The 25180-nt window shown below is 45.0% G+C and overlaps 1 protein-coding gene across 2 annotated transcripts; it reads right to left on the reverse strand.

Annotated features, from left to right (window-relative positions):
* Positions 1–202: 202 nt before the first annotated feature.
* On the reverse strand, positions 203–24968 carry col2a1a (collagen, type II, alpha 1a). Of its 2 annotated transcripts, XM_010897699.5 has the most exons (54): positions 24396–24968; positions 21718–21924; positions 19835–19854; positions 19479–19511; positions 18629–18661; positions 18461–18514; positions 17783–17884; positions 17507–17584; positions 16848–16892; positions 16468–16521; positions 15795–15848; positions 15122–15175; positions 14852–14905; positions 14616–14669; positions 14446–14490; positions 14285–14338; positions 13763–13807; positions 13526–13579; positions 13157–13255; positions 12981–13025; positions 12754–12852; positions 12555–12608; positions 12325–12432; positions 12144–12197; positions 11739–11837; positions 11570–11623; positions 11330–11428; positions 11164–11217; positions 10953–11006; positions 10647–10700; positions 10489–10542; positions 10271–10315; positions 9851–9949; positions 9568–9675; positions 9388–9441; positions 9216–9269; positions 9015–9068; positions 8518–8571; positions 8307–8414; positions 8083–8136; positions 7919–7972; positions 7671–7832; positions 6980–7087; positions 5144–5251; positions 4735–4788; positions 4519–4626; positions 4350–4403; positions 4166–4273; positions 4009–4062; positions 3370–3477; positions 2995–3283; positions 2597–2784; positions 2146–2382; positions 203–2010 (listed from the first exon to the last, which is right to left on the reverse strand). In XM_010897699.5, exons 1-54 carry the CDS (start codon positions 24484–24486, stop codon positions 1864–1866), a joined length of 4467 nt encoding a protein of 1488 aa, XP_010896001.2. In that variant the 5' UTR covers positions 24487–24968; the 3' UTR covers positions 203–1863. The 2 variants fall into 2 exon arrangements, with proteins under 2 accessions (XP_010896001.2, XP_010896002.2); XM_010897700.5 differs by lacking the exon at positions 21718–21924 and having other exon boundaries at positions 24396–24962.
* Positions 24969–25180: the final 212 nt, after the last annotated feature.

Consider the following 25180-nt stretch of genomic DNA (forward strand, 5'->3'; position numbering starts at 1 on the left):
AGCCCTCTGTAAATAAGATATCAGTATTTAGAATTTTCAATCTAATATTTATCCGGCAGAAAGATCCAGAGAGGTGTAGAAAATGGCAATTTAGAGAAAGGCCTTAGAGAAAAGGTCCCAAAGTGCTAAGCAACACCAATGGCTGTGGCTTGGAGCGTCATTCAAACATGTTGGTTAAATTACAAAATACTTCACAAAACCATTCAGCACATCAGTTTCTTTATTCATATCTATTAGTTCAAACAATCAGAAGCCAACCATGCCCAGCCCCGCCCTGAAACCACTGAAAGAATACAGTATGTTTCTCTGTTGATTCTTTTATAGCTATAAACACAGTCCCTCTCACACACACACACGCATGCTTACTCGCTCATACACCATGCACTCACAAACATTCAAGAATGATGGCTGACCTCTGAAGAAATGCAACTAAAACAAAAACAGTACATAAACTGTGGGTTCCGTTAACAAAAACAAAGCTATTCAACCCCATGCCATTTTACGTACTTATAAGGAACTCAATTAAAAATCAACTTCATTGTTACTTAGTTTTTCCTTTTTATTTCCAATTTACATCAATTAAAAGTGTAACAAAAACCAAACAAAAAAAAATATTCATAATATTAATAATAACAAAAAAAATATACACACCCTCACACACACCAAGACAACCCACCCTGGTCATTTTAGGCGGCTCTCCATGGAGTCCCGTGATTCTGTTTGTGGGGGCATGAACTGGACTCCATAGGAGGCTACCCAGAAGCCCTTTGTTTCTCTGCCTTGCCCGGCTGCACCTGTCCTCCAGGGTGAGATGTGTATGTGCTGTGAGGCTAGTGGGAATTGGGGGGGGGACAATGGCAGAGACTGAAATCTCAAACTCATAGCACCTTCTGAAGACCGAGCAACCCAAAGCAAAGATTGGCCGTTCAGTCGCAGATCCACCTGAAAGCTAATTTTGGTCAGCTCAAGATTTAAGGTCAACATTTTCACTTTGTTTTTCAGCGTGAGGTAGCTTTAAACAATCAGGATGACTACAACAAAACAGATTTATTTTCCCCAATTTTATTAGAAAATTTTGGTTGTTGGTGATCTGAATAAAACATGTTTCTCTAATGGGCAGTCAAGGGGTAAAGGACAATGAAAAATACATCCCAAATGAAACCTCACTTTCCAAACAGTGTTGGTGTGCATATTGACACATGTACACACAACGTAGATATAAAACCATCTGGTTGTTTATAAACACAGACTTTTACAACAATGGAACCAAGGATTTATAATACACAGTAAAAATGTTTTGCTCATGGTTTTGATGGTAAAAAAAAATATTTGGAGCACATGGACTTCTATAATTACTGAAAATATTTTTTGGTCTACATTGATTCGAAATGGTCTATATGTAGCTTGTTCTGGAAGGTGACTGGGGGAGGGAGGTTGAGTAGGAGTGGGAGGGGCTTATGTTGCTGTTATGGTAATGCCCCGCCAGTCCTACTTTACCTCACCCCTTTAAGGTTTTACACAATAAATAAGTGACATCAAGTCATGTTTCTGTTTCACTTGTCCCTTGGCTTGGTCCCTCTTCCTCCTGGCTCAAACTCATTCCTGTCAACTGTGGGCCATGTGAAACGTGACTGGATCTCAGGAAGTTGGTTGAAAGGGAGTGCTGGAATAACGCACAGATATTGCCGGTGCCCTTCAGTGCTAGCATCCATGGAGTAAAACTTGGAGAGCACTTCTTTGTGAGAGAAAAAGTATACATTTTCTTTTTTGTTCCTGTCTTCTTTTTTTGTGGAGTGTTGTTTTATGGTCGAGCTATTTCTTTCATGTTTTTTTTGGTTTTTTAGCCGTCGTGTTTATTCCACTTTACAAGAAGCAGACTGCTCCCACGTCCACGCCAAACTCCTGGTCCGCTCCTCCAATGTCCATAGGGGCAATGTCCACGATGGGCAGACGAGAGGTCTTCTGTGTTTTGTACTCGAAGACAGTCTTTCCCCACTGGCCTGTGTGTTTCTGTGGGACAACAACAGAGATTTGTTTCAGCGCACTATCTGGCTGTATTCATTCAAAGATTAACAGCTGTATTTTACACAGTGTCCTCTGCCTTCCCCGATGGTTTAGAGTGTCCATCTTCCCCTTCCCTCTCACCTTGCAGTCGTCCTTCACAACGCTGTAGGTGAAGCGGCTGTTGCCCTCGGCTCTGATCTCCACGTCGTTGGAGCCCTGGAGCAGCAGGGCCTTCTTCAGGTTGCCGGTGGTTGCGTCCATGTAGGCCACGCTGTTCTTGCAGTGGTAGGTGAGGCTCTGAGAAGCCTCTGTGGACAGCAGCCTCAAGAAGGTCAGCTGGATACTGGCTGCATTGGTTCCGTCCTCAGCGTAGCTGAACTGCAGACGGGGGAGACAGAGAGGGAGAACGTATGGTTAAATGTGGAACGTGGGGCAGCAACAAAATATTTCCCAGGCTGTAATTCGTGAAAGCGGACGACGGCCGAATGTGCATTACAGATGACAAGTCTGAAAATAAAATGATCCTATTAGGCGATCCGCTTAGCTTTATTTCACTCAGCGGAATAAGGATCCATGCGGAGAAGAGACTCACGTGGAATCCTCCGTTCATGGTCTCTCCGAACCAGACGTGTTTGCGGTCTTTGCTCTTGCTGGTCCACCAGTTCTTCTGTGGCACGTTGGCTATGCTGGGGTACACACAGGTCTCGCCGGTCTCCATGTTGCAGAAGACCTTGATGGCGTCGGCTGTGCTGCCAATGTTGGGATCCACCCAATATTCGCCTGCAGAACAACGGACCAGCACCAACCTCAGCTCTTAGTGGGCCGATAACATGTTTTTGTTCTCTATTGGATTGGGACTATTCCTTAATGAAACCAAATGGCATGATTCCATTCCTCTCTAATCCTACCATCTCCTCCAGCCCCATACCCACCCACCCACCCACCACACCCCACCCACCCACCACACCCCACCCACCCCACCCCACTCACCGCTCTTCCACTCGGGGTGGCACAGTTTAAGGTCTCTGCAGGTGCGGGCCGGGTTCTTCTGGCTACCGTCGGGGCTGCGCAGGTTTTCGATCTGGCTGTTGAGGGATTTGAGCGTGGAGTCCACCTCCACATCGTGCTGCCTCAGGGAGCTGGATGCCTCGTCGGCCCTCATGTACCTCAGGGGATCGGGGGACTTCTCAGGCTGAGACAGGCCGGCGAAGGCAGACATGTCGATGCCAGGGCCAGGAGGACCGGGGGGCCCGGGGGGTCCGGGGTTACCAGGAGGACCCTGAAGTGGAACAGCTTACACAGTCACAAGGTGGAGAATACATTTACACGTTTACCTTATTTACACTGCTGATCCTCGTTACTCACAGCAGGACCAGTCTCTCCAGAACGACCACGAGGTCCAGGGGGTCCAAGGGGTCCTGGGGTACCGCTAGATCCATCTTTACCAGCAGGGCCGGATGGGCCAGCAGGTCCCTGAGGTGACAAATGAAATTAGTCACTGCTCGCACAAAGGCACGAATGGGAGTGTTTCTGTGGATTCACTAGTTTTAAATTGCTTTTTAACTTTTACCCGTGACTGAGCTGTTCACTTTTGCTCAACTGCCTGACAGTGAGATTGAACTCTTTGATTCTGCTTATTGGAATTAACAGGTATAGAAGCTATGCACTAATATGATTCATATTTTATTGTCTGTCCCTCCCAGCTTCTTTATCACATTGTTATCTTTATCATGTCATTCAGCTCAATGGGTTATTTTTGAATTAGGCTTCTGTTTTCCTCTCTGCTACAACATGTGGTAATCACAGAAGCATTAGCCTTTCCTGTTATCAGAAGACAGGCTAATTAAAATTCTGTGACCCTCTCTTCATCACGGTGTTAGAGGAAATTTAAAAAGTCTACCCTTTGCCCCTAATTATCATAGCATGGGAGGACTAGGGACTGAAGTAGTCTTAGTGGTCTTTTCACAGTGTTCTGTCCTTCATTATTCTCTCGGCTACACTGACCCTGGCGCCGCTTGGTCCGGCAGGTCCAGCAGCTCCTTGGTCTCCGGCGGGGCCCTGTTGGTTTACACAAACATTGTATGAATGAGATGTGTCATAAATGAACAAGCAACCCAGATCGAAGGTCGGACAATATGGAGCTACAGTAGGGCAGACTCACGGGAGGTCCAGGAAGACCCTGGAGACCGGTGAAGCCACGGTGGCCCTTCTGGCCCCTCTCTCCTGTCTCGCCAGACTCTCCCTTGTCTCCGCGAGGTCCTTGGGGTCCCTGAAGTAGGACAGAACGTTTTAAATCTACTCATCCGTCGTGTGTGTGCTGCACGGTGTGGTGTATTGATACTCACAGCCATTCCTCTAGCACCAGCGGGTCCAGCGGGTCCGGCGGGTCCTTGAGCACCCTAAAAACAAACAAGGTTCTTCTATTACACAGGATAACCAGAACCAAACGACTTTTAATTACAAAACAACAGCAGCGTTCCAACTGATGCTGTGCATGGTTTTGTGTTTACTCACCGACTCTCCTCTGTCTCCCTGCTTGCCCAAGGGACCCACAGGGCCGGGGGCACCGGGAGCGCCGGGGGCACCAGGAGCACCAGCAGGACCTGTGTTACCACGCTCACCCTACAGGTGGACATGAGAGAATAGGATGTAAGCATTTCTTGAGAGGTCGGCTAAGGGTTCTTCTATCCATAAATGTGATTATTTGGTTTGATAATGCAGGTGTCTCACCTTGACACCAGTTGATCCATCTCTACCAGGTGGCCCGTCAGAGCCAGCGTTGCCCTGCAAGGTAAAGACAGTCAAGACAGGATTTAAATGTTTGTGTTAAATGTTTGTGTTTGGGTTAATGCTGTTGTGGTTGGTGTTTTTGATTGTGGTTGTATCTTCTTGTCTGGGTTTCATTGCTGTTTGTGAACGTTGTTGCTACTGATGTGATTTACGTTGTTTGGTTATGTGGTTATTGTGGGCGTGTTTTTGTAGTTTGGTGTTGTTCTTGGTTGTTGCGGTGATTCATGTTGTGGTATATTGATGTGGTTTTGGTTGTCTGGTTTGTGCCAGTTGGTGGCAGTACAGTGCAGGTTTAGGCTGGCCTATAGTCTGTGCCCTATATCTTTTCTTGTTGTGGTTGAGTTCGGACCTCTCTTCCAGGCTCTCCAGCAGGACCAGTCAATCCAGGGGGTCCCACAGGCCCAGGGGGTCCACGGTCACCACTAGCACCAGAAGCACCCTGCTTACCGGGTTCTCCCTGGAACAAAAAAAACACATATGTCAGGAAGTGTCAGACATCCCCAGTCAAAATCAAATACTGAAAAAATTCAGTAGCCGTATAGAAGCCTATGAATGTAAAAAATCTAAGGGACTCTGTTATGTGACATAAAAAAACCAAATACAGATACGTTGCGACTCACAGGCCCCCCTTAGGGTGCACTGAATATATAAAGACATCCTACTGTCTGAAAAGATTTCATGTGACTGGTCCATAATAAAGGGATGGATGTAACAGTGGACTGGCCTATTGGTGAATGGATGGATGTGACATGTAAATAGCCAATAGGAGAATGGATGATGTAACATGTGACTAATCAATAGGGGATTGGATGGATTAACATTTGATGAGCCAATAGTTATATGGATGAATGTAATGTGACTAGTTAAAAGGTTAATGAATTAATGTAACACTTGACTAGTCAGTAGGTGAATGGATAGATCTTACATGTGACTGGCCAGCAGGTGGAAAGATGGATGGATGTAACATGTGCCTAGCCAATAGGTGAATAGATGGATATTACATGAGTATTTAATAGGTGATCGAATGAATGTAACATGTGACTTGTCAATATGTGAATGGATAGATGTAAACTTTGACTAGCCAACAGGTGAATGGATGGATGTTATATGTGAATAGTAAGTAGTTAAATGGATGGATGTAATGTGACTGGCCAATCTGTGAATGGATTGATGTTACCTGTGAATAGCAAACAGGTGAATGGTTAGATGTAATGTGACTATTCAATAGGTGAATGGTTAGATGTAACGTGACTATTCTATAGGTGAATGGATGAATGTAACATCACATGTCAATATTTGAATGGATTAATTTAAACTTGTGACTAGTTAATAGGTTAATGGATGGATGTAAGATAGGACTAGTCAATATGTCAATGGATGGATGTTACATGTGACTAGCCAATAGGTGAATAGCTGGATGTTACATGTGACTAGCCAGTAGGTGAATGGCTGGATGTTACATGTGACTAGCCAGTAGGTGAATGGCTGGATGTTACATGTGACTAGCCTGTAGGTGAATGGCTGGATGTTACATGTGACTAGCCAGGAGGTGAATGGCTGGATGTTACATGTGACTAGCCAGTAGGTGAATGGATGGATGTTACATGTGACTAGCCAGTGGGTGAATGGCTGGATGTTACATGTGACTAGCCAGCAGGTGAATGGATGGATGTTACATGTGACTAGCCAGTGGGTGAATGGCTGGATTACATGTGACTAGCCAGTAGGTGAATGGCTGGATGTTACATGTGACTAGCCAGCAGGTGAATGGATGGATGTTACATGTGACTAGCCAGTGAGTGAATGGCTGGATGTTACATGTAACTAACCAGCAGGTGAATGAATGGATGTAATGTGACTAACCAGCAGGTGAATTAATGGATGGTATATGTGACTAGCCAATAGGTGAATTAATGGATATAACAACTGACCAGCCAGTAAACCATTGGATGTAACATGTATCTAGTCAATAAGTGAATGGATACATTTCATGTAGCAGTATGGCATCAGCGACTGGGTAAAGGTCACCATAATAACAACAAACATGGAAACTTCAACCAGTTCCGACTGTCTTTACATTATATAAATCTCCATATTATATTGAATGTATGAATCAAACTATCACCTCACTCCAGACAAAATATGTTTTTTTCAAGTGTGGTACTATCTGGGGTGAGATACTCACAGAAGGTCCAGGAAGGCCAGGGAAGCCCCTCTCTCCACGCTGCCCAGGCAGACCCACAATACCCCGAGAGCCTGCCAGACCTTGGGGACCTGAAGGACCATCAGGACCCTACACAGAGGAGATGAAATGGTTAATAAATCTCTAGTTCTACAAACACAGACACACTGAAATTAGCTGACTGAAAAGTGTCTGAGTTGGTACATGAAAACTCAACAAACTCCTCAACACTGGTGGAAATTCAGCTGTATGGACAAGGCTAATTTGCATGTTCCTGACAGAAAATACAGAACCATGTTATAAATTTAAATAGGAACAATTTGGAGATGTTCTTGGTAAACTTCTAGACCAAAGTTATGGGCACAAACACTATTGACATTTATACATTTACTAAACTTTTCATTACATTATTCATTCTTAACAAAATCTGAAAATACCCAGGATTCACTTATGTGATCAAAATATTGCTGGAAATTTTGGGATAGGTGAACTCAAGACAAAAAAAATGACAAGGGTTTTCATAAGTACAGCCTCTAGAATCTCAAAGTGGCTATACTGCACACCTCTCCAAAGTGGACACAGTCATTTCAAATGCACTGTTATGACTGAAACAAGAGTTCAACTACGAGTGGATATGAAACTCATCCCACATGCTTGATGTCACGCATAGCTGCGATACAGCCCTCACACTTACAGGTTTACCATCCTCTCCAGCATCTCCCTTCTCGCCAGGGGCACCAGCAGGTCCACGCAGCCCAGCGTCTCCCTGTCTGCCTGGGAGGCCAGTGTCACCACGGACTCCCTTAGGACCATCTTTACCAGCAGGGCCAGCGGGGCCAGCAGCACCAGGGTTACCCTGAGAGATGAAACGAAGAGATGAACCTCCGAATGACCATGTGACGTTATGTTGTCATACTGTATGTTGTTTGATTTGATACTTACATTGGGACCGGGAGAACCAACTCTTCCAGCAGCACCAGGGAAACCAGTAGCACCCTGCCAACAAGCAAAATAGTTTAGTGCAAGTAAAATAGCTCATAACAAGTACCGAACATTGAATTTTACTGACAGGTAAAAATACATTTTCATCAGAACAGTTTACTTACAGGGGCACCCTGGGCACCACGAGCTCCTTTAGGTCCAGACACACCAGTGGGTCCCTGAGATAAAAGGCAACAAGGAACACCATGAGAAAAATTGAAACAAGTCCCATTTTGATATTATGCTATCCATTTCTTGTACACTCTAAATGGTAATGTTTTGAACCAACATCTGTCTCTCGGCCATACTGGTATTTATTATTGGAAAGTGCATTCAGGGGGAAACCTACCACAGGTCCAGGGGCACCAGAAGGTCCCTGAGGTCCAGGGGCACCGGCATCTCCCTTCTGTCCGCTCTCACCCAACTCTCCCTTAGCTCCAGGTTGACCATCAGCACCCTGGAGGTTGGAGGATGGAAGGTACAGTTCAGCCAAGATCCAACTAGTTACATGGCTTAAAATAATGTGTCCATTATATATGTGACGCTGAGGTTCTACTTACAGGAGGACCGGCAAAGCCAGCAGGCCCGGGAGGACCAACCTCACCACGGTCACCCTATAGGAAGCAAAAGAAAGACAGGCTCAAAACAGGTACTGAAACACACAAAATAATAGAGAAACATGAGCCTATACATGTATAAAATGTCAGGAGCTGAGCTGTGAAATGGGCTTTGCTCAACAAAGGTCAAACATTTTAGGATGAAATAGATTCTGAGGGACTCCAGCTCAGGCAATCAACCTGGAAATTCGCTCTCCATGAATGTATGGAAAACTAGGACACTGGCCTTAGACACAATGACGTATAGAATATGTCTGGATAAATATTCTGGATGACTTCAAGTAGCATCTTTTGATCTGAAGACCTCTACAGAGTGTCATGGTATTGTTTGGTTCATGTAGCGTTCATCCTGCTCTGTCTACATTTCAAACCAAAAATGTAAATGTACCGAATCTCAAAACGGACTAATAAAAAACCAGAGGTGGAGAACTCAAACTTACGGGAGCACCACGGGCACCAGCAGCTCCGGTTGGGCCAGAAGGTCCAGTCTCACCCTGAGAGGGAAGGAGAGAGTGGGAATGAGAAACCCCTAGAGTCCACAACCCATAAACCAGCATTCCAACTGTACAAATACAGGTAACTAACTGATATTAGACAGTGCACCTGACAACACGTATCTGGTTATCCCTGGTCATTCTCACCTTGTTTCCGTTGGGACCGGATGGGCCAGGTGGGCCAATAGGACCAGTTAAACCCTGTGAGGGAGTAGAGAAGACAAAGTTATATATTCTATAGACTTCGCTTGGCCGTTGGATCATTGTCTCTGATATAGGGGCAGCGTTGCCAAGGGAGAACCTTCAGCTAAGTACTCACTCTAGAACCGTCCTTTCCAGGAGCGCCCTCGGGTCCTTTCTCGCCATTGTCACCCTGTCGGACGAGGTCAAACGTGAGATCCTCAGTATTTACCAATCAGACATCCACATAGCACTGCAATCCGCCATGTCGTTTTCTACCTTTCCGCCTGGAGTCCTTTTTTTGCGGATGGTTACTCACTCTGTCACCCTTGGCTCCGGGGATCCCACCAGCTCCTCTCTCTCCTGGCATGCCCTGCAGGCCGGGTGGTCCCTGAGCTCCAGCACCACCAGCTGGCCCAATGGCTCCCTGTCACAGAGAAGAACGTAGTGTCAGACATTGGCCAATAACGCTGCTTCTAATGGTCCTCTCCTTGATAGTAGCATTGTAACTGCCAAACTATCGGGCCTCAGAACTCCAAGTTCCCAGTAATCGCGGTCACTATTATTGAATTTGAGGTTGACTTGGGGGATTGGCTCCTAACCTTTGGTCCATCTGATCCGGGAGTTCCAGGAAGTCCACGAGGTCCCTGCAGACCCTGAGGTCCGGCGCCGCCCCTCTCGCCAGGGAATCCACGTTCGCCCTAACAGGGAACAGAGAAACAGCGAGTGAGAGGCAGAAACAGGAAGTACTACAGACATGAAGGTTTGACAAGTAAATGGAATTGGCATAGAGATGGTTGGAGGATCTAATTGGAAGAACCGGTTCCAGCCTGGTTGTCGCCATCAACGGCATCTGTCATTTTAATCAAGTTAAACATGTGGCACTGCCAACATTACTGGATAATAGCTCCAGGTGACTGGAACAGATATTTTAATGGAACAGAAACATTCTTTCCCTCTCCATGGGGTGGCAGCTAAGAAGACAATTGGAATTAGATCAGAAATGAGGAAGGGCAACTCACTCTGGGTCCTGTGGCACCAGCAGCACCAGCCTCTCCAGGGACACCCTACAGAGGGAGAACAGAGACGCTGTAGCCACACACTCACAGTAGAGGAAATACACCATCAAAACACAGAAGGTGTTTGCTCTCGATGTCATCATTGACTCGAGACACATCCACCGTGTTCAGTCAATCAGGGACATGGACGGCTCTGTTGCCGTGACAGCGGGGACACTCACCGCGTCGCCAGGCTTGCCTCCTTCTCCTGGGGGGCCGGCAGGTCCGGGCAGACCCTGCGACACAACGAAGGACAGTCAGTGACCTCGTATGGCACCGTCAAAAAACGGACATCAAGCTATTCTGAATGGAAAGATCCGGAAAAGAAAGGTGAACTCACCTGGAAGCCAGAAGGTCCCGGCGCTCCCTGTTCTCCTCTCTCACCAGCAGGTCCCTGGGGATAAAAGCAAACTCAGTGGTACTCAAAGGTGATTGACACAGATGGTCAACTCAGGTAGACAACAGCGTACTGTAGAGATGTAAGGAAGTGTGAGGCGCAAAGCGAAGCTCTGTTTTGATATGCATGTCCCATAGAAATGGATTGCATTACTACAGAGCACTTATCATGTCTGGAATGGTTGTCTCTTTAAGAGCAGTTTAAAAGAGGTGTTTAATAACGTAAGTCTGTCACAGGTGGAACACTTACAGGAGGGCCGTGAGGTCCAACAGCGCCAGTCTCACCATCTTTACCAGCCAGACCCTGTTCAAAGAGACACATTTATTAGTACTTCATCAACCTCCACTGTTGAATTACTTACATTTCCATGGTTGTAAAATAGCGCAGTTGAACAGGTTTGACCTGAACTTAACATAAGCCAAAGGCAACAGGAAGTAAATCCAACAGCTGATCAACTTACTATCAGACCAGGACGACCCACGAGACCCTTCTCTCCTGTCTTGCCAGGCTCACCCTGTTGAAGGAAAAACCCCCTGGTCAGTCACAGAGTAACCTGGTTCTCAAGCTATTTGGGCTGAAGTGTCTCTGGACATCAAATCTTTATCAGAAACCCCTCTGACACTCACATTGGCTCCCTTTGGTCCGGGGAATCCCATAACTCCAGGCTGGCCACGGGCTCCCTGAGGCCCTGGTGGGCCGGGGCGACCGTCCTCACCAGGGGAACCCTATAAAACCACACACAGTGAACGGAGAACCAGTCAACACCCAGTCACATTGTATCTATGTAGTCCAGGGTTTCCAAAGTAGAACGCTGGTATTAGAGCACCACATATTGTTTAATTGTAAGGCCAAGATGGCATACTTACACCAGGGCCGACTTTGCCTTGAGGACCAGCATCACCAGGGCGACCAGTGAGACCCTGTGAGAATCACGCAACAATGAAAAGTGTCAAAACACAGTAATACATGACAATGGACACCAATTTAAAGCCACGCTGATGGCTGTGACTGGGACAAGTAGGCTCTTATACTCACTCTAGCGCCGGGGAGACCAGGCTCTCCAGTGCGTCCTGGGTCACCAGTGCTTCCCTTGGCACCGGCCAGGCCGGGTACGCCACGGTCTCCAGGGGCTCCCTGAGGAGGAACAGAGAAGAGACACAGTCATCATTTGTTTTTATCTATTTGTTCATGACCTGTGATTGTATTAACCACAACTGGTGTGAAAGGGTACCAGGAGAAGGTTTCAGTGGACTAACACACCTGGTTCGGGTGTTTGGAAACTACTCAGGGGTCTATTTGAACATATTCTTTCAGGGAAGATCTCATTTAGTAGAGTTTGTTGTGAGCTATGGTAATTTGGTCATTACTCCATTACTGTCTGTCAGACAAGATGTAACTTTGAAACAGGGAAACGGGTTGAATCGGCATCGGAAGACCCACCTTAGCACCAGCAAGACCATCCTGTCCTGGGAAACCACGGTTACCAGGTGCTCCCTAGAAACAAACACAGTGAGATGAGTTCCCTGACGAGGGATTGGATTAGGGGACAACTGATGTGACCCAGTAACACAAGAAGCAAACACAATTGTTGGGGAGATCCCGGGCTGGTTGTAATTCTTACTCTCTCGCCAGGAGGCCCAAGTGGTCCAGCAGCACCGGGCTCTCCTCTTGGTCCTCTCTTGCCCTCCTCTCCTGCGGGGCCAGGGGCGCCTTGGGGACCGGCAGGGCCCTGCGCAGGAAGACCAAAAAAGATGCCTAATTAATCCCAAACCTACTTCCAAGTCCAACTCAGGTGAGAGGAGAAGTTCTGGTGTGAGTGATCCACTGAAAAAAAAGATCCACTGAACTTACAAGCTCTCCCTTGGGTCCGGCCTCTCCTTTGAAACCAGGAATACCGGGGTCTCCCTATCACAAAAACAGGGGCAAAGTCAAAAAACCCACAGCACATTCTCTCATCACCCCTACCACCAGAATAACCAATGCAAACCAAACTACACCGCCACATAATATTGGGGTGTCCAGGTTTTTGGGTTAACAAAGTGGAACCTACCGACTGTCCCTTGGGCCCAAGAGGCCCTGTTGCTCCCTGAGGTCCGGGGGGGCCACGGGGCCCTGGGAAACCAGGTGCACCAGCAATACCAGAGGCGCCCTATAAAGGAAGGATGAGAGAAATCAACTTAGTGTTCCTGGCTCTGTAGTACACTGATAATGACTTAAAGAAAATGACTGCATAAAGCGTGTAGAGGCCCGGAACGTTCTGAACCGGAGTGTACTTACAGCAGATCCTTTAGCTCCAGGAATACCATCAGTACCAGGGTTGCCCTAAAGGAACAAAAGAAAAATATTGTTGAGACATAACCATTGCGCTGGTCGAATTAGGAGATAATGACTGGGAGATATTGACCGGGAGATAATGTACTTCAGAGTGTATCACGTCCTGTACTGTTACGTACAGAGGCACCAGCGGGTCCAGGCGATCCGGGTGTGCCAGCCTCTCCGCGGGGTCCCTGGGCTCCCTCAGCTCCACGGGCACCAGTGGGTCCAGCTTCTCCCTGCAGGATTGAAGAGATTCACCGGAGCATTAGGGCGGCCGAAGCGTCGCTCCGAAACTGTTCGTTAAATTGTTTCAGGTACAGTTACTGTGTGAGTTTCTCATCTCATTACAGCTCATGATTATTGATCATCTCAGTGGAGTTTATCACTGGTGGTGTGGTGAAATGCGTCTCCCATCTTTTGTCATATGTCGTAAAGGTTTCCATTGGGTTCATGTCTGAATGGAACCTAAAATATAAAAAGGTTGCATAATTGTGAGCAGTACAAACCTTGGCACCAGGAGATCCAGGGAAACCAGGTGCTCCAGCAGGTCCCACAGGCCCCTATGGGAATCAGAGTTGAAAGGTCAGACTCACTGATTCCTGGTTTTGATATTATCACACATGAATACAGCGCAGACTTGGAGAACAGTCTGAGCAGAGAAAATACACATAAGTGATGCGTATTATAAATGTTCATATGTTTCTGAAACAGCGAGGAACCAATCTGAGGAGAGTCATACGTACAGGAGGACCAGCAGGGCCAGGTAAGCCATCATTACCGCGGGCACCCTGAGGAGAGACCAGAGATGGGAGACGTTATGACAGCGGTAGATACCGCAGGGCGTTTATGGACAAACACATTTACGCTGTTAAGCTAGTCACCCTAGACATGCCGGTTGGCATTCCACCATGTGTTTCAATGTTCTGGCTTAACACGCCTAGAGTAGGGTTTATGGGATTACTGTTGAGCAGGCTTAGCGGAACATTTGATTTGCCATGTAGCATAGGTCTTCACTGGGTGGAAGCGTTAACCAAAGACAACATCCCACACAATAATCGGGGGTTTATCAGCTACGACAGAGTCCAGAATATCAAAGGGGTCTGTTTACCACGTATTGGGTTTCGGGACAGCCATTATCATTCATCAGGGTTAGAGTGTAGCTTGGGATCTTTAGGTGTATTAATAAATAACAGTTGGGCTCATGTTTTATTCAGGAGAGCAGGGTTTAATCGCAGTTAAAGGGTAATGTTTGGGTGGTTACTCACAGCAGCTCCAGAAGGTCCAGGACGGCCTCTCTCGCCAGGCAGACCGCGTGGTCCCTACGGGACAGTCATTTATTAGATTAACGGTCAGATTGTCACAGTAGAGAAATACAACATTTAAACTCCTGATATATAGCTAATGGGCAGTTGCTACACTCTCTTACCATTGGTCCAGGGGCTCCGTTCTCCCCGGGGGCACCAGCCTCACCCTAGAGAGACAAGACAGTTAGCCAATTAGACGTTCAATCAGGCTGTCATTCAGACCGTCAGACAAATAGACACAGAAATGGACCCTTCCCGGGTTGACTGGAGTGACAGATCTAGGAGGTCTTACCTTGGCTCCAGCTGCACCGCTTTCTCCCTTAGATCCATCCAGACCAGGGTGACCCTACAGACAGAGAAAAATGTGTGACTTTGTCAGAGCTGATCAGTCTCACTTGGCCTGCCGTGTTAGTACACCAATTAACAAGCATGGATTAAATCATCTGTTATGTTTCTAATCAGGCCGGACACACACTATCCTTTGGTAATGCAGTTGTAATTATGAACGAAGCATAATCTGTCTCTCACTCTGTGTCCTTTGATTCCGGGAAGACCAGGAGTTCCAGGGAATCCACGTGCTCCCTGGAAAAACAAGAACAATTAGGAAATGACAAAGGGTTCTGTGTGGGAGTCGTGTGTAAAAGGAACTTAAATTGTTCCTAGTATACTGAATGTTCGTTTAATCAGGAAGTTGTCGAAAATTATAAAAGCAATTGATGGTAGAAACCCAGTGTACATCACATTCCAAAATGATAGACCATGACAATAGGTGTTTTACTAGTAATCTCTCTCATTTACCTGAGGTCCAGCGGGCCCACGCTCACCAGCCTTTCCAGGTTTGCCAGCCTCACCCTAGAAATGAAGAGGAAAGCATTATTGACTATAATTGAAGATATTATTGAATTAAGGATGTGATTTAAATGAAAAGTAAAGTCTTGTTTAACCTATTAAATGTATTCTATGATCATCAGTATACTACAGACAGGTGGGGGGAGCAGTGTTGCCCTGTCAATGACTGTTGCTGTGACATTTGCTAAATGAATAGTCAATTATTCTTTGGTGTTACATCATACATTGTAGACATTTGTGATACTTGGTGGACAGCTCAGATGATCCTGTATCAGACAGCGTCATTCTTGTGTTTTCCAAAATTGGGTAAGAAACACGGTCCGCTGTAGTATGGCCTGAACTGGGGGGGGGGGGGGGGGGGGGCTGTAGTATTGCCTGACTAGGTCAGTGAGGTAATGGTGGTTTTGTGCAGGAGGCAATAGTTTTGTTCTACAAAAGAAAATGCACCTTAATGTGAGGATATGGAAGTGCAAAGGCATATTTAAATCCCTACATATTATATGGAAGCTTCTTGATCTTGCTGAGTGTAAATAACATGGTCTGAGATATGCTTTAACTGAGCATGGATCTGTTTCAAGACCAGGTTGTTTCTGGTTATGTTAATAAAGATGACAATACTTACATCACTTCCTGGTTTGCCAGAAGGTCCAGGGGGTCCGCGTGGTCCCAGTGCCCCCTGTTATAAGGAGATATTGTGTTCACTGATGTGTGGTCGTACTTTGTGAGAATAAGTGTAGGCTGGTGTAAGTTGTTGTTGTAATTTCAATTGTACGTTTCTACATTGCAATAACTCATAAATGATTTCTACTCCTTCAACCTAGTCTAACTGGCAGGGCCAGCTCTAAAAAACATGTAGCAGGCAGGTATGTTAGAAAAGAGAGCCTTGTCTACAGTATATGTCACATTCATAGCATGTCGACCAAGTAGGCATTTCCCTGTTACTAGTGGTTTGATTTTAATGAAGGGTAATGATGGTAGGGATTTTCACTGCCCTGTGGGAGACCCAACATTCCATCAATGTCTATGGGTCACGGGTGAGAGTTCAATCAGGGTGAGATTATGGCTATGTGTAGAAGCAATGTTTCTAAAATAACTATAAGTGCTGTGGGTGAGAATCAACTGATTATATCGTGTATCTGAGAGGGTTCACTAGGTTTCACGAGGTAACAAGGCAATTTTATAGCCTGTCGATAGAATACGGCTCAGTAGATATCTAATACTAGAGAGCTAAGGTGCAGCTGCCAGAATCTATGCATTCTATTTCTAGGCCGTGTGGTGCCCTGTGGGATACTTACAGCCGGGCCAGGCTCTCCAGTCTCTCCGGGGTTACCTTGGAAACCTTGTGGGCCCTGGAATTGTTTAGAAGGAATATTTAGTTCAAGATAATAGTCTACATACGTTTATAGAGTTATCACCATTAAGGATTGCATAGTATATTAGGACACAGTAATACTTGTGAATCTAGCTTATACATTCTATACTGATGGCCAAAGGACTGTAATGACTATTAAAGCATTTCAGCACTAAGTCACACTGCATGTCCATAGACATCTACTATAATGTCAGTAGACATGGATAGTAGCTACTGTACTAGACAACATTCTTCTTGTGTTGGTTCTAATTCCAAGGCTGTGACAGGCATCCAGCCAACATTACTGATGGTGTGTATACTTACAGGGGCTCCTGAAGGGCCAGGGGGGCCCCGGGGACCCATAGGGCCCTGTAGAGGAGAGAAGTACAGGCACAATGAGAGAAAATACAGCATATGGATATCAATTCACAGTTAATTTATTGTTGGGGGAAATGCTTTTTTACTCAAACCATTTTGCTTGTCAGACCTGTCGGTGAGTTTAAATGAAACATTGTGTGTCTTATGTTGCACAGTTAGTCAGGTTTTTGGCTATGGCTTTCTGGTGATATTTAAAAACAATTTGTGGATAACAGGGATGGACCGCAGAGACTTAATGTGGACTCCTATCTGGGTGGACGGGGTATCTATGTCTTCATAGATACATACAATTCACGCCTATAGTTGCTACAAACAAGACACATTTTGTGTAATCTATATATTATTTTACAGACTGTCGTAATAATACTGTATGTCTTATTCAATGCCAATAGGACAGTGTGAACTTTCATGTTGCTATGACATCTCCAACCCTAGTGTAAGTTCCCTACAGTGGTTCATTTCCACCACAAGGTGGCAGTCTGTCACCAACTCTGTCAGTTCGTAACACAGTAAGGCTGTAAATTCATTATCTAGTGCATATATTTACTGTCCACAGTACTCTGTAAATATGTATGTGTTTACAGTGGCATCTTCAGTCCTCTTACCATAGGTCCTTGCATCACTCCCATCTGGGCTCCACCAGCCTTCTCATCAAATCCACCAGCCATCTGAGCAGCAAAGTTCTGCACAAACACAAGATTTATTATTAAACTGACGGTTTCCAGCCTACATTCAATGCCTGCCATCGATTTCACAGGCTTGTTCTTCCTCCCTAGATATAACCACTGCTCTGGGGAAACTAAACACATGCTGGCACATTCATTTGGCCGCTGTCCTAATGAATAATATCACAGACTTCTCAGTTTATTTTTGGCACTTACCCCACCGAGGCCTGGGGCTCCATTGGGTCCAGGGGGGCCAGGGGGCCCAGGGTTCCCGGGGATGCCAGGCTCTCCGTCTCTACCTCTGGGGCCAACGTTTCCCTAGGGAGAAGAGAGGGACATGCTTTGACAGTGCTGCGTCTGTTTTAGGTCGGCGGATAACATCTTCAGGTACTGACGAGCAACAGTAAACACATGAGTGGTTTTGGTCCGGCGCTGCAACACTGCTTCCACACCAAAACAGCATGAAGCGACTCCGTGCGCACGAGCAGATGCCACGAGTGACTGTAGAGAGTGGCACCGTGCCGACCTTAAAGCGGTCAATTGACTTTAATGCATGAATTAACCTTTTAATTTGCCGCATAACTGGTCTGGCTTCTGGTAGAATGACTACTGGTAACATACTGAGGAGCTTTAGGAATGGAGGCTGGAGTAGGAATGGAGACAGTTTTGTTGTTATCTTATGATACTGTGTTAGTCATTAGAATCAGGAATCTCTATCAATTAGGGTTTTTTTCACAAGAAGGCAGCATTTCGACCTTACCAGCAGTGGTCTTAATTCAAGACCTGATAAATTATCTGTTTACGGTGTTCTCTGAAGGTGAACTGTTCCGTCCATTTCGCAAACAGATTCCTAAGCACTTCTGCCACAAAGGTGACAGGGATTTAGTGTCTCACCTTATCACCCTTAAGTCCAACTTCTCCGCGTGGTCCCTGCTCTCCTGGGGGGCCCTGCCAAACCAAACATATTAGGGTGAGGAAGATGCCCCGCAAAAACGACATCAATCATACATAATGTCATGGCAACCATCATCATAATTAATAGGACTTTGAGAGTTTGTTTACCATAGGGCCTGCTGGTCCAGCTGGTCCTACAACCTAGACAAGAGGAGAGGAGGGAGAGATTGGTCAATTCTTCATACTTTTTGGGAAGTTGTCTTTTCAAAGGCCTGGTGTCTTTGATACAGTGTTGGGTATCACTGATTTTAATAGCTAAGATGCTGGCCATAGACAAAAGCAATTCAGCTACTTAAAAGGAAAACCTCCTCCGCTTGTCAGAGTTTTCCGAGAAGACCTGCATACAGGTGAATCGAGTCCATTAGGTCCTAGGAACGTAGGCTTCCTTTCATGTTGTCAGTCAAGGCATGAAGAAAGTCTCTCACTAAAACCACGAGTTTTAGAGCAAAGTAGCTTATCACTTTTCAACTTGAGCAATTGGCATGCTTGGTATCATATGATTCAGCAAAAGATGGACCCGAAACAAAACGGGCAAATTGGCAATCCATAACAATCCATGGAATGTCCATCCACAGTCCAGCCAAGACTGTGATTCAGTCCGATGAAACCACGCGTATGTCTGGGCACGTTTTAATCAGGGCTTTGGAACAGAGTGTTATCGCAGTGTCTAGTAATCGTGCCAGAGACTTGAAGAGGTCATGCAGTAGTTCACGAATGCATTGCAATACCCTGCGTGAGTCCCTAAAAAGGTGCTTCAGTGCTGTTACAAAAAAAAACATAACCCTCTGTTTTGTTCAGCAAGCAAATGCTTCCCTCTCTTTCTGAGAGAGCGGAAGGTACAGGTTCTTCCCTTGAATACAGCAGCTTGTTTTCATGTGTATGTATAAGAAATGTGTATGACGGGTCTGCTGAGTCGAGAGTTCCAGCTCAATTATTAAACTCTGTTCTGTATACTTACATCTGCAATATCGCCTGGTTCACCTTTCTGGCCCTGATGGAATCAATGAAAGTCAGTGGTCAATGGTCATAATGAAAAAGTCAATGGTCCTCATGAAGTAATTAACATTATCAAGAGCTATTCCAATCATGTGAGTCTAAAGCATTTTATAGCGTGAGGATGATTATACAGTGTTTCCACCTGTTTAATCTGCACAGCAGACTGAACTTGTCAGCTAATCAACAGACTCTAAATGTGTGCTGTGGTGCTGTTGTGGTTCTCAGAGCGGGAGTTGGGAAACACTGGTCTAAATCACACATGAATCATTCAATAAAAGATGTAAATGGTTGCCGTGTAACCGGTTCCCTTGGTCTCACCTTAGCACCAACCACCGCCTCTGATGTTGGCCACGGGGAGATGAGGAAGAGAGAGAAAACAACATTAAAACAGGTGAACAACATACTGCTGACAGCTGTGTGTTGAGGATCCTTCATGCTGAGGTTGGGTGCCAAACCTCCAGAGGTAATGTAAAACCCTCCAGATTAAAAGCAACACCTGTGGAAACCAATGAACACCAAAGACAATACATCAAACCAGTGTGCCAGGAGCTTAGCTGTATTTCCACATTTAGGAGGAAGCCAAAGCAAGCAAAGCCAAGTGGTGGGAAAGAGGCTTGGATCAAAACCACAGTCTGTAGTAGATACCAAACATATTTCAGTACACTGCATCAATGGTGTTATGTAGAAGAATATCCAGTTGTGAAATAGTTTATCCTGAAGCACTTAAAAAGAAGTGTTTAAAAAGACACTTCTAATTGTTCTAAAATGCATGAATGTTATTATATTTCTGTATATATAGACCAATGTAATTGTTATTCATAAATAACTGAAATGTGAAAGCAGCTTTTGTTATTATGATTTGATAACAAAATATGAATATAGTATGTATGCTTAAAGTTAATATATCTTAGATGTGGTTAGAACACCTAATCCTCTGTCCTCTATTCTTATGTTATCTGCATCTGAGCCTGGGAGTTCACAATAAAAACAGAAGATTCATTTTGTGGGTTCTTTAAACTGAAACTGTGTGAGAACCCGTATAACCACTTCAATATGAAGAACTAAAAGATCTTTTAGGAACATTTCCTTTTAACTCAGGACAGGAACAGGACAGGAATTTGGTTTTCTCTACAGTATGAATCATTTCCATATAGAAACTTGTCAGGTTCTATTCAGAGTCTAAAATAATTCTACATGGATTCCACAAAGGATCCCACCTGGAACCCAAAAGAGTTCCTCAAAAGGTTCTCTTACAGTGAGATCTGTTTGGTACCCATTTTTCTGAGAGGTTGGGTTAAGTTTGGTATGATGAAGCACCATCACATGTATGTGACAGGAAATACAACTTGATATAATGTTTTGCATGTGTTTTGCAGGACAGTACTATACAAAAGTTTGGACACAGTTATTTACTTTAATTCACTAGAATGGGTGTTCAAACTTTGGTAGATGGCAAAGCAGTCTAAATGTAAATGTTATACACTAGTGATGGACTAATGAGACTTCAGAGACCAAAGTGGGTAGGACTTATGTGTTCAAAATCATTTTCATATTTTATTCAACCAAATCGATGTGTTCATTTCTGCTCAAATGAAATTGACTTCAAATGTTATTTTCTGTGTGAGATAACCCTCACCCTTTTTCAATCTAATCTGCAACATCAATCCCCCTAAACTGCCGCTTAAATTTTCCAAATCAATTCTGACATTAGTGGGATATCATCTAGGTTCAACTAAATGATTTGATTGGTGCGAAAAGAGCTTCTGGTATAACTCATCCTCCCGTAGGTTCTGGGGCGTCTTAGCTGCCATCTTCCACTAGTGAAAGCAAACTCAGAAGAGGTTGTTTTCATTATTACCCTGTGTTGTTTCAAATGGAAACCAGATGCCACACCTGTAGGATTAAACTTCTCATGAAGTCAACATAAACGGAGAGGTTTAATCCACATAATGTTACAGGTCCTGCCTCCAACCTGAAACATGCAGGAAATAAAGACTTTTCAATGGGGAACATCACACCTAGCTAAAACCCTCAAAATTAATTGGCACAAAATCTGTCCCGATTCCAGTGTAGGCCCATGACGAAAACCCTGTGCCAAACAAAAAGCTAGTTAACCAGCGTTAGGTTCCCCATTCAAAAGCGGTGACCTGTTAAGGGCGCAGTAATTTATTCATGACTGGTGTGAATAAATAAATTACAACCAATAGGTGTGCTGGCATCAGCAGGGCAGATGGGGCAACACTCTCCGGGTCGGATGATGGGGTTGGCACACATTGTCATCTCCTCGCAGATGATGTCATCACACAGCACCGTCCCGCCGTCACACACACAGATACGGCATGGGTTCGGCTTCCACACATCCTTCTCATTATAGCCATGGCCGTCTTGGATGCAGCCGCCCGCCTCCTCTGTTCAGGGGAGGGGGTCCGGAGGGCACGAGGGGAGGTGGGGTGGAGGATGGTGGGCGAGGGGGAGGCGTGGGGGCGGGTGCGGGGGGGTTAAAGTTGGCATGACGGTGAGGGGGCACGGGGGGGATGCAGGGCCGGGTGGAGGGCAAGCAGGGTGGATGCCCGTTCCCAAAAGGTCGGGGAGGAAAAAGAGGCCGGGGGGCGCAGTCAGAAAGGGTGGGGGAAAGGAGGGGGGAGAGAGATTAGTGATTAGCTTAGCATGAGGCCTCATTTACACCACACACAAAGCATCACAACCTCCGCCCTCCAATGAGGGAGCGTCAGCAGGTTTCACACGTCAATGTCCGTCACAACACAAATCACCAACCACACTGAGGTCAGAGGCATTAGCGATTAACCCAACACAGCATCAATATGTCCATCACGTCCAGGAATCAAATGATAAAATGTGTATAGGCATGTTGAGCACGCTGGGTCTTTCAAGGCACTGGTGTGAGCATGGGTTGATCCAGGACACTGCCTATACCTGTGTTCCTCTGTCAGATCATCTCTAACCAACTGTCTGTGGTTTCGTAAAGCAACACAGTTCAACAAGCCTCAACCAAGTAAATATCTCTAGCACCTTAACCGCTATTATAGAGTCATTTTAAAGTAAGCCACAGCGCTAATAACATCCATTTAGATAACAATTATCACATTCAGGAGTATTCTGAGGCTTTAATGCTACCAACAAAGACTACATTTAGCAGTGCCATTTAAAGCCAGTAGATGTAGGTATTTTGTGTGGTGAACTGAGTGTATTTAACCTGTAGGCCTGCAAAGCTCTGTTGTAAACCTGTAGACCCGTATGAATGAGTCCCTCACACTGGGAGACTGTGCCCAATTGACAAGCTTCTGCCTTAGGTAAACAGAGGGGACCTTCTCCTTCTGGATTGCATAGCTGTCTCAAGTGCCAGTTCAAACACATTGGACCATTTAGAATAGGGAGCTTTCATGCAGAAGGTCGAAGGTTGGGCCTACTAGGCTAAATGCAACTATTAGTTTTTCTTGCGTTTATGCGAAAGTGGTTCTAAGCACATACCTGCTACCAAACTGTACTGTATTATGGATGAGTAAACTATTACAATATAGCTTTCTCCACTTTATGTCGGATTGGTAGGTGGCATGATGTTCCATTTTTTTTTCTCCATACATATGGACACACTTTCCTTTATTTAAGATACAGATGAACAGTCCCAAATGTCCTATTAAAGGCTAGAAAATACTAACAAGTGTAGTTAGTTAGCCTGTGTCCCAAACATTAGTCATTCAGTTTCTAAAAGAGAATTAGAAGAAACACTTGTAGAGAGCTGGAGGAAAACACATTGGCTATGTAGCACCAGTCCATGACTGTAAAAGCACATCATAAAGTACATGATATATTATTGTATCATTACCATCTCTCACATACATTTCCATATTTGGAATAATCCTTTACTTTGCATAACCCCTTACTAAAGTGAAAAACCCCTTACTGAGTGAAAAACTGCCATTCACTTTCTGCTCCCCTTTGAGCCTTCTAGTCTGGGGTTAAGCTGTGTCTGACCCGGTCTCTGACTCTTTAAATTATGAATATAATTAACTGTTTTATCTACTTCAACCACAGGCCAAAACTTAATTACAACATCTATACACCTTTTCTAACAAACAGTTCCTTAAACAATAAAAGTATTTATTTGAATCAGAATGTTTTTTCCCCCCAGGTATGTAGGCCTAAACGGCAGAACGTAAACGTTATCTTAATTGCCTAGACATTTCTGGAACTGATAAAACATCTCAAGTAGACATCTGTGTCTGTTCTGGTACAGTTCCACAAAATGGATTTGTTTAAAAAATATACTTGCACTACGAGAGAATACACTGTGATCTAGCTGCAAACAGTGACTCCAGGAATGAAACAAATGGACACCTGTTCACCTGGTCCTCCATCTCAGAGCTGTGCCTTGATAGCCTCACCTTTTCTCCCAAAGGGAGGTCAAACTGTATCTGCAAACACTTAGAATGTAATCAAATTGTTGAAAGTATGTCACAGTCAAACCCGTATTAGCAAGATACTAACTGATAAGATCCCGTCATTTAAATACTTACACATTACTTTCTTTAATTGACTAGCGTAAAAAATCTCTGATTTGGATCTGTAAGAGAGCTAATGCATAATTGTTCAATTCCTCCAGTGTCAGATTTCTTAGATTGTGCTCCTCCAGTATACGCCACTGGTTCACAAAATCACTATCGTTCTCATTACTTGTTTGCAACAGTTCTTCACGTTACTTTCGGCCTTTTCATTCTGCCAGTTAAATGTGTGCAGTAACAGTAAAGTTCAGATGCCGAGCCAATGACACACAAAAAAACAAAGACCAGTTCATCAAATCTCATCATCAGCAGAATGCAAACTTTAGCAAATGACAATTGAACAGAAAGTTGCAACTTACGGTCATCCTCTTGACATCTGACAATGGATAGTAAAACAACTTGGGATGCTAGAAGTAGCAGAACAGTCCGTGAATCCACAAAGCTGAACATGTCTAAATATTAGACATGCAGGACCTTGGGTGAGAAAAAAAATAGGATGCAGCAGAAACGGCTTTCTTTCTGTGTTGTCTGTGTATGTGTTCCCAGAGACTACAACCGAACCATGCAGTCAACCTTCCAAAATCAAAGTGGAATCCAACGCGGGGCCCCAGCCGGCACTTTACACCCACCGCGTCAGGGCAAGAACCGCGGTTTTATGTCCACTGTGCCTTCTACGAATCTTCGTATATTCCAAAATACTAGTCCTCCCACCGACCCCCAGTAAAGCTGAAATCCGACCCAGATTTCCCTCCCCTCAGCTTCATCAGCACCTATTCTACCAAGGACGACTGCTTTTTCTTCCATTCCTCCCATGATGACCTTCGAGGACGAGGTAGGCTAGGCTAGGCTACCTATAAATCGCATTTTTTGTGCTCTTTCAAACCTTCGATTAGTCTACAGTAATGTGGAGTACTGTCGACTCAATTCACAAGCTCAGATCTGGATAATTGCCCATTGCAGTATTTAAGGTAGATCTATGGCGGAAAGCACGTGTATGGGCCTTATAAACCTATATACACATGCAACTAATCTTTTAAGGCTATTTATATTGGCACGTAAAATAACCATCTGCACTTTATGTATTGGCACGTAAAGCTATATTTATTCTGTATGGTCTTATAAAAAGTTGGATAGGCCTGGTTGG

This window comes from Esox lucius, chromosome 12 (genome assembly GCF_011004845.1).
Source record: "Esox lucius isolate fEsoLuc1 chromosome 12, fEsoLuc1.pri, whole genome shotgun sequence".
NCBI lineage: Eukaryota > Metazoa > Chordata > Actinopteri > Esociformes > Esocidae > Esox > Esox lucius.

What these genes read in the sequence shown, in the direction of transcription:
- col2a1a (XM_010897699.5), bottom strand. Translation starts at nt 24,486, where the DNA reads ATGTTCAGCTTTGTGGATTCACGGACTGTTCTGCTACTTCTAGCATCC. An exon ending in TTGGACCTCACGGCCCTCCT is followed by an intron (nt 10,701 to 10,952) that starts GTAAGTGTTCCA and finishes TTTTATCCCCAG; the next exon opens with GGACCTGCTGGTGAGAGAGG. An exon ending in CTGGAGAGGATGGTAAACCT is followed by an intron (nt 7,088 to 7,670) that starts GTAAGTGTGAGG and finishes TCCTCTGTGTAG; the next exon opens with GGTCCTGATGGTCCTTCAGG.